At 37.9% G+C, this 10,144-nt stretch overlaps 1 protein-coding gene across 1 annotated transcript in view; it reads right to left on the bottom strand.

Moving 5' to 3' along the window:
- The window catches only part of acoxl (acyl-CoA oxidase-like), a 30,522-nt gene extending 21,263 nt beyond the window's left edge, over positions 1-9,259 (bottom strand). The window contains exons 1-10 of the mRNA XM_027026424.3: positions 9,096-9,259; positions 8,684-8,780; positions 8,489-8,575; positions 8,304-8,390; positions 6,940-7,038; positions 5,887-6,001; positions 5,196-5,282; positions 5,017-5,089; positions 2,536-2,668; positions 1,376-1,410 (exon numbers count right to left, since the gene is read on the bottom strand). Of these exons, the coding sequence (XP_026882225.3) occupies positions 1,376-1,410; positions 2,536-2,668; positions 5,017-5,089; positions 5,196-5,282; positions 5,887-6,001; positions 6,940-7,038; positions 8,304-8,390; positions 8,489-8,575; positions 8,684-8,780; positions 9,096-9,211 (929 nt within the window). The 5' untranslated portion in view covers positions 9,212-9,259. The remainder of the gene's footprint in view (positions 1-1,375; positions 1,411-2,535; positions 2,669-5,016; positions 5,090-5,195; positions 5,283-5,886; positions 6,002-6,939; positions 7,039-8,303; positions 8,391-8,488; positions 8,576-8,683; positions 8,781-9,095) is intronic.
- Between the last annotated feature and the right edge of the window lie 885 nt (positions 9,260-10,144).

Raw genomic sequence — 10,144 nt, forward strand, 5'->3', positions numbered from 1 at the left:
TAGCATCATTTCCAGATGTGAGCTTCCAGGGCCACTGAGTGGCACAGCTGTTTCACTTTATCATTGAGAGATCAAGAGATGCCACATGCATCTGAAAAAAGCCCCCAGAGGTGTCGCATCTTAATCAGTGTTGCCCTTCTTCAGGTGAGAGAGACATGACTAGTAGGGTGGACCTACTGATGAATAACCTAGGTAACAGCTCAATTTACTTCATTAAAGTAAGGCTTTTTTTTTTTAAATAGTTTCAGATATTTTAGTGGATTTATATGATCGTTAATGATTTCAAGATATGAATCTAGTCTTACTAAGGTTATCGTCACTTATCCCAAGTAGCAGGCTTACTTTATAAATTTTTTTACGCTTAGACAGGCAGCTTGGATTTCATTAAAACCAACCCTGGTGCAATTACTCTATTAAATCAAATAAATCAGTTCAGTTAGAGCAAGTGGGAACGTTGCCTTTCAAACCCTGGTGTGTAGCAAATACATGGAGCTCTGAGCAGATTGGTCTCTGTCTCCATCCAAATGAACTCTGGTATGGTTCATTTGAACTGTGAGCACAGTTTGGACAAAACATGACAAACAGACCAAAACAGGATGTGATATGACAACATGTGGAGGAATTCCTGCAGTATGTTTTGATTCTTTATGCATTTTAGCCACTCTTAATCAGTTTTAAGGTGGACCCTCATACAACCTTCAGTGCACTAGTAACAGCATTTCGCTCATAGGTGTGATTATCTAATCCATGTGTGGGTGCAGAAGGCTGTTTTGTAAATGGAAAACCTGCGACCATAGAAAGCAAACATTTCCTCTCTCTCTGGGGATACCATCTTTGGAGACAACCCTGCAGCTCTTCCACCCACGCATATATTGAAGTGCACATGCACAAACACACACGCACGCTTATACACACACACACACACACACACACACACACACACACACACACACACACACACACACACACACACACGTGCGTGCACACATACACCCCCCACATACAAAGCCACATGTAAGGAGGATAGAGAGCAGCAGACACGGGGAGACCTCGAGTCCCCCCTCTGAACGGGATGTTCTCTGTGGTGAGCAGCATCTCCACACGTCACTGCTACATCGGGCTGCTCTTTTGTAGACTTGCTTGTTTTCTCCCTTTTCTGCCCCCTGACCACATAAATGGCTTTTATAGATTGTGCATCCTGTTTTTGATGTCAGCACTTCATTTTAATCTCAAATGGCAGCAGAATTCTTACTCCTAAATGACATAGTAGATATTAATTGCTGTCCACGTTGGCTGTTTGTTGTAGAGCTGCACTAAGGGTGAAAATAGAATGGTATCCATTCATTCTTCTCACACACATATCGAGTTATCCTACCTGTGACTGTAACACACTGCTATGATGAGTCCAAGCTGTAGGAAAAAGAGGAAAAAATAAAAAGTCACATGCATTTGAATCCAAAAAAATGATGGAAAATTCTCATCACCAACAAGGCAGCAGAAGGACAGGGCATTAGAGTAAATGCATATGAGGAGCTATAGGGTGCATCATTCCTGCACCCGTTATCCTTCCTTATTAGCATATGCATAATGCCCGAGATCCAGAACAAGATCAAGACTGCCCAGCAGACAACCACTACAATATAAACAGTGCTGGAATGCAACAGGAACAGCAAAACACTATCCGTTCACCACACACCTGCAGTCTGCTATCAGAAGTACAATCATATCTTCAGCTTGTGCACACCATCACCTGACTGCTGCCATTATACCATAGCACTATATGCTTCTCTGACTTTTGCATACAGTTTGCACTATCTATAGTCCACTATTCTGTACTGCACACTGTAGTGCCTTTTGAGCAGTTTGGTCATGTCATATGGGTTTGTATTGGACTGCACTGGCTATTTCATTGTTGGGCCATCTTTACAATATTACTTATCCCTTGTATTTTTTTTATTTAATAATAAATAAATAAATTAGATAAATAAATAAAAGAGTTAATTGAGAGAGAAACAAACACTCACAGGTTCAACAAACCCATAAGAGGTGGAACCCTGTTTAATCAGATGGGCTGGGCCATCAAGATTTATCTGAAACATTTTTGGGTGATGAAACCCTAAAACACCCTATTTAGTACCTCTATCAGCAAAAGTCTTCGTTAACAGACCATGATGTCAGTCTGTTGACACGATTAGCCTGCCAGGGTTTCAGTGTAGGTTACTGGAATATTCTTTAGATTACTGAGCTTAACAATGGCCTTGAACTCTTTGCAAGGAAAGTGGGGAAAGGTACTTATAGAGTGACAGACTATTTCTATTCATAAACCTCTTATGGATAGCTTTACCAGGGCAAGGACTACATTAAAAGCAGTACTCCTTTTTTAAAATTAAAGGGCTTGGGGAATATTAAAGGTGCAGTTCAAGAGCTCCCCCTTGTGGTGACCACTAGTTACTGGTTGACCAGAAAACACCACTACAGCTTAAACTTGGGTACAAGGGATGAAATTGCAGGCCAATCACATGCGGAGACCCGTACTTTCATGGCAGCCATAGCTTGTGCAGTGAGGGCCAGACGAGTGGGTGTGAGGGCAGCCAGCATAGCGTTGAAGCGACTGCCCTTACTCTGGATAGGAGAGGTGTACTGGCCATCAGGTGACACTGATCCAAATCTGTAAGGCACACACACAAAAAGTAATTACTAAAAAGTATACACAAAAAGTACTAAAAAAGTACACACAAGCCTAAAATGAAGTATACACACACAAAAAAAATTTAATACAACATTTATGTGTTTACAAACATTTTTCAGTCTTAGAAACTGTGCACTGACAATCAATTCTTTGAACAATTCTCTGAACAATAACTAAAACCGACCGCCCATGCTACTTCTGAGTCCAGGTCTGTTAGACCTTCTTTAATTTAATGTATGTCCCAGAATTAACATTTTCGAACACTTTTATTCACTGGCTAATGTTCATTGAACATTTTTCATTCACTAGCAATTAGAAAAACAGTCCTGACAGGTAGTGTATGATGCTATAAAAATAGATCATTTCATCATGCAGTCAAAAACATATGGACTACAGACACATGAGCTGATAACCTGCTTGTGGACTTCATCTGCATATTCAGTAGTACTACCCTAAACCACTGTTACAAATTGTCAAGCACAAGCAGACCCTTCTCCATCTTTAAAGCGGTCTGCGACTTCCTGACAAACAGGAAACAATACTGTATGTTCATCTGAGCCCCTACCTGCCAGACTGTCTTACTATCTATGCAGGTGCCTTTCACAGCCATGCATGTGCTGTGTTACTCTCCTTCCTCCACCCTAGCTGCTGCAAGTCCTTGATCAAAACCCAGAGATGCACAGATCCCATGATACCACTGCAACCCTAATCACAGATGGTAGAGAGGCAGGAGGGTGGGTCATCTCCAGTTTTTGATCTATAAAAACCAATCTGGAGCCTGAACACAATTAAAGGTGTTCTTCATCTTGAACATGAAATATCACAAAGAATGCACAGCAAGAAAACTGCTTACTGGGATATCAGCCATTCCAGGAACAACTAGATAAACTCATTACTGAAACATTGATGAGATCTTTTATCATTTCCTGGTTTGGTTCAGCATCTGCCTACATTAAGAGTGTCAGTACACTGTCAGACTAGACGAGAAAGTCATTATTTCGTCTCCTCCATTTAAGATCTGCATACATGTTCTGCAAAGTGGCACTGATGCCCATCACCACTCTGACAGAGGACCCAGTTGGATTCTTTAACCTCCCCCCCCCCCATGAACATTTTCACAGCACAGCTGATGTGTGTGAGATGGGGAAACAATGATATGGGAAATAATTCAACTCTTCTTAAGCTTCAGTCATGATAATTTTAAGCTTTACTGTATTTAGTAATATTGGAGCTATATACTGAAATTTCTAAAATGGAAAAAAATAATGTCTTTTTAAATACTTAGATATTTTTCAAATTTAGATGTTACCCTATAAAGTATTAAAGACCACACACTTCTCACGTCTCTACAAGAGCTTACAAGTCACTGCAGTAACCCTAACCTAGCAAATTTCCTGAAAATACAAGTTATGCACTAGGTATTTGGTAAATGAGTGTATTAAATCATTGTTACTCATTGTTTTGGGGGTAATATAGCCATACAAACAGTGAATTTGTAGCCATAAGAACTGATAACTACATAAATGGTTGCAGAGCACATAAAGGTTACTGGAGTGCATCTAAAAAGAAGCACATTGATGAATCCAGATATTTTCTGAAGACATCACTATATCTCTAGGGTAACATGGATTATGTAAATTACGCCGTTTATATTTCATTACCATACACTACACTAAAGACTACACAGAGTGCAGCCACTGCAACATTTGAACATTAACTTGTTGCCAAACTGCTTTGTGTTGTGTGCCAATGTTCTGCTACATGATTGGAAATGAGAATTTACATTAAAATCTACCCATCAGATTTTTACACGCAACTATTTGTACATATCTACAAGTCCAGCTTTGTACATTTTCAACTCTTTTTCACTAAAAAGTTGTCTTTTTTTCTTTAGACATGAGAGTATACCAAAAATAATCAATGATTATGTGTGTAATTTGTATTGAAATTATGAATATATTCATTCATTTTTATTAAACAATTACTTGTACTTGATTATTTATTAAATATTTGTATCAATTCACATATTGTTGCAAAGTCATATGAACATTTGAAAAACTCAGTTCATATTTGCAAGTCACAGTTACAGGTCATGGTTCACATTTATAGATTACAAAACGTAGTTTACATATTTGTATATTCTGGTGGATTTTTTATAAAACCTCATAAGTATCTCTCTGCACATACAGTAACTGAAAGAACAGTATTCTATGTGAATTGATAATTTCTAATGTACATACTGGTAGGTAAAAATAATTTTTGCCATACTTTACACAAAGGCTGAAATACTCCCTTGCCATACTTTATACAAAAGGTGAGATACTCACTTGCCCAGCAGGTTTTCCCGTGGTATTCTGACATGGTCAAATGTCAAGATACCATTATCAACTCCGTGCAGACCTTAATGAAAACACAAAGAGCAACTAAGTCTTTCTTGAACATTCCAGTATCTGCTTTTTAAGGTTATAACATGACATCCATCTCAACAAAAATATCCCTACTCCACCTTCTTTATATTTCATGTCAGTGGCAGTCACCCCTGGCCACATGACTCTATACTGGTCACGAATTGGCACAATGAAACAGTGGGGACCTGAGAGAGAAACAGAGCAACACAAGCACAGTAAACATTTACAGCATTTAGCTGATGCTTTTATCCAAAGCAACTTACAATTATGACCGAGTACAACTTGAGCAATTCAGGATTAAGGGCCTTGCTTAGGGGCCCAACAGTAGCAACCTGGCACTTTACAGTTGAAAACAATATTCATTTGTAATTGTTTCCATTACTTAGTATTATTTTGTATGCTCAGTATTATCCAGTATTGCCCAAAGATGAACGGGTCCCCTTTTGACTCTAGTACGCTAAAGGTTTCTTCTTTCAACCAAAGGAATTTTTCCCTTGATCATTAAGGGTCTAGACTTGGTTCCTGTAGAAGAGCTACATAAATAAACTTAATTTACATTACAGTTACCTGATGCTTGTATCCAAAGTGACTTAGAATTACGACTGAGTACAACATGAGCAATTCTGGGTTAAGGGCCTTGCTCAGGGGCCCAACAATGGAAACTTGGCAGTGGTGAGGCTTGAACTGGCAACCTTCTGACTACTAGTCAAGTACCTTAACCAACACAGTTTGTGAGTAGTATGTTGCAGCATAATGATCAAATGATGAAGCTCTATTGCTCCTGCATACCATGAGATTCTCCATTGATTATGAGCTGGGCAAATACAGCAGCATAGTTTCCCTTCATTGCATTCCCAATGTACATCTTCTGAGCCTCTTCACAAGGAGTGTGGATAATGAACTCCTGTATAAGCATGAACGCAATGGAAGTAATCAGTGACATGATAAGTGCATTGTGGTTCAGCAGGACAATGTAGCAGTAACTATGGAACCATGGTGTAGAGGCATGATAATGCATGAATAAAGGGACTCTTCAGTAAAATCAGTGATTAAGAAAAATGAATAAAATATAGTGGGAATCCAGCTAATATTACTATATTTGCATAATAACAACTGGTCCATCTTCATCCATCAACTGCAATCACAGGAGTAACCGTTGTACTGTATCTAGAGCAACATTTATTTTAACCAATCACTACAATGTGATGTCATCACACTCCCACTCCGGTCCTCCCTACTGATATGTTTGAAAACTTTGCAAATAAGCAAGTTATTTTAAATTTTATTTATTGAAGTTACATATTTTAATTCATAAAATTAAAAAAATAATTATTAAAACTTAGTTTATGCATGGATAGTTGACCTCAGCTGAGTCATTTTAAATATTCCCTCAAACAAGTGAGTCCTCCAGAGTCAGAGCACTGTGGCTCTACAGTCGTGGCCAAAAGTTGATCAAAATGACTGATCCATTGAAAAATACTGAGTCTATACCTTTTCATCATTCACTGAAATGAAGACTCTAAGGAGATGCATAGCTATTCAGCCTGCTTATCTAGTTAGCTAGGCATGTGCCTAGCTTAACAATGCACAGTGTAATGACACCAGATAGCAATTGCTGGTTCAAAGAATATTTATATAGGAACATATACTATTTGAAAAAAAATCACCCATCAGCAACTTTAGCATTAACCAGAAAAGCATTGTTTTATTGAGCTGAAAATCAAAACTAACTACAAAAACAAAAACATAGATAACATGAATTTTACTGTGCCTGACTCAGGTAAAATTGGATTATCTTGTCTACAAGCAAACAGATGTTTATTAATTAAGATAACAATTCACCTGTGTAGACGGATCATACCGAGCCTCAGTGAGAATGCCTCGCACATTACTCCCATGTCCCCGCTCTGTCATGGCAAACATGGCAGTGAATGCCAACTCCTGCAATTTATTGTAGGGGGAAAATAGAAGAGAATAGAGAAGACACAAACATTATATATTTTAACAAATTATGGCACAAGAAATACATAAAATTACATAGCATGTACTAGAGCCTTGATTCCCAGACAAGAGATGTGCTGTGCCAACATCATAGGATGAACCCTCCTTTTTTTTAGTTTGTTCATGTCATCATAATGACATAATAAAAAGAATGTTTACAGGAAAATAGGTTTCAACATTGAATTTGAAATATTAACATAAAACATAAAGGTTAATAGAGATTCTTTATCATTATAAAATGATCTGTGCACAGAGAGTGTACTTTGTAGAGGCCTCTGCAAGCTTCTACAAAGGATTCTGGGTAGGCTTCAGCAGACCTCTGTATAGGACACACAATCTCTCCACAAGGTACAGGATGGTACAGAAAAAAAACAACCCAATCTTGCGTATGTAAAATTAATTTTTTTTTTTTTTTTTTAAGGGCTCTTCTCTTGGACAGTAATGGTACCAAGCTCCAACTGGTATAGGTATTGAATATTAATTTGCATATATTGAATAATGTATGGTTAAGATAGAATAATAAAACAAATTTTAAACACTAGTTTAAACTAGTTTAAAAGAAGGTGGGGTTATCACAATCACTTCTGAAAACTGTACAAATTTGGGTTCTTTGTGTGATTATCAGATATTCTCTGAAGGAGGCCCCAATAATGCTTGTTAACTTTGATCTGTAATAAAGAATGGTACCAGCTATTCTCTTCAACTATTTGTCAAGTCTGCATTTTTATTCTTGAATGAAATAGAAATGACTATGCCAGCATATAGAGGAATTTAGGAATGACTGTAATCTGTAAATGTACAACTGTCTTTTTGTTTGTCACCAATTCTCATCCCAATGTTGGTCAATTCCAATTCTCCCTTATGATAGTTACCAGCTGGAGTGAGTGAGGGTCAACAAGCTTCCTCTACTACAAATGTAGCAAATTATGTAACTGACATGTAGACAATGATGCAATATCTATTGAATCTGAACACCAGGATGGGATTTAATTTGTGTCAGTCAAGCAGTTTTGGATGTCAAAGCTCATTCAAATCCATCATCTTCACCAAGATATCATTGTAGAGAACTTTATGGCTGGAAAGCATAACTGCTAGCTATAGCCTATAATTTGCTTGATATTTGTGCAGGCAAGCAAACACGCAAGCAAGAAAATAAGAAACTGAAACAGGTCAGCTATGCAACTTTTAAAATATGTCACACTCACCGTCACTGGCACATAACATTTCTCCACTTGCTTTGGACTACCTAAATTAGTCACAGCCCCACCATACAGTCCACACACAACACCCATCTGCCGGTTAGAAGAGAAAGTACAGTAAGATCATACAACTGAATGAGCACCTTATTCAGATATACACCTCAATAAAGCATAGATATCAGATGCAGCACCTTTACTCCAGTTGCCATATCTGCAGAACAGATTGCCTCTGTGATCCCCATGCTCTTAGTTATGAAACCCCTCTTTCTTCCAATCACCTACAGGCAGCACAAGTCATAAAGAGAGCTATGACTTGTTATTTGAAATTAGTACTGCAGACTGTATCCTATGCACTGAGCGCATTTCGGTGTTTCTATTGCTTTCACCTGATCCTCGAGGTGACGTCGTATTACTGGTAGTTTTAACACATATCGTAGCCTGTCTTCGGTTAGGTCTCTGATATGCTCCAGAGAGAGGTCGTAGCTAAAAGTGAGCAAAGGAATTTTGGAATTAGGGGCGCTTGGATTACCGCCTCGTGGGCTGCGTGATTAAAGGCATACCATTATTTATACACTCAGGTTTCAGGTGTATTAGTGAAAATTGAGCTATATCTCTCAGGTTGTTGAGGCGCCGTGGCGTCGGTGAATGGCGGTTGATCAGTGTACTTCCCGCTCAGATTGCCCATACACTATAATATGACAATTAATCGAAACACATCTTAATAACATGAGCGATAAATTAACTAATATTGTGACAGCCACGCCGGTTTTGTCTATGGAAAGACTATTGTTTGCTCACCTACTGTGTTGAAATAGATCACATTTGGAAATTTCTTCCCAAAGGATGCCCTTGGTTTCCCAGAACTCCCCATCAAGATATCTGGAAAGGCTGGTGGCTAAATGTTTCTCAGCCATGCAGGTTGACTACGCTAAAGAATGAAGACTCTTGCCGGTTCTTTTCACACTCACTTCCGCGTTCTGATGATGTCACTTCAGCGCAGAGCAACTGATTGCCCGCTTGTAAAATAAAAGTGCATGAATCATACATTAGTCACTGTCAATATTCCAGTTGAAAGTTCATGTACGTTAGATAGAGGAAGGTTTAATAGTCTGGTATATTGGAATATATGAAGTAAACGTTTTTCAAGAATTTAATAAACTGATACCTGGAGTTGTCACATGAATAATGTCATTCAGCATGCTAAAACTCGGTTGATGTAGTTCAATTTCTGAACTGTGAATGTTTAAAACACAAAATACTATATTTATTCTTAAAACACAAAAGCCTATTATTTACATTCTCGTTCTACATGCGAACATACAGTACTTAGGTTTTACAATGGAAATGGAATCAGTATAGTTTCAGAAATCACAGCAATTGGTAGAACTGTGCAGTACTAACGGTAACTTTATCAATGGATTAACAATGCTACTATTCTGTACATGCAGTGACTCCTTTTCTGTGTTATTCAAATACTCGATCCTATAGTTCTAAAGCAATAGACCATTCCAAGTGATCTGGAAAATAATTATAAAGGTAGAAAACGTCCAGCTGAGTGAAATATCTACACCTCGTATATCTTTTGCTAGTATAATTTAATATGTATTAAATATTGATAGAGCCTTTGCCCACTAATCTAGTGAAAGTTTTTTGCACAAAACATGATCACTTTCAAAAAGGTTATTTTATTAAAAACTGTAAGGTTTTTCAGATGGGAAACTTTCATATTAGCTAGGATGCAAAAGAGACATAAGCTGTTTAGAATTTTCCAAGTTTATGCAACCTAAGTATGTTTTCTTTATTATTCAGTGTGTCCATTTACTTGTGGCAGTCTGATGGCCATGGTA

Source organism: Electrophorus electricus, chromosome 12 (assembly GCF_041902795.1).
Source record: "Electrophorus electricus isolate QZ-2024a chromosome 12, ASM4190279v1, whole genome shotgun sequence".
Lineage (NCBI taxonomy): Eukaryota > Metazoa > Chordata > Actinopteri > Gymnotiformes > Gymnotidae > Electrophorus > Electrophorus electricus.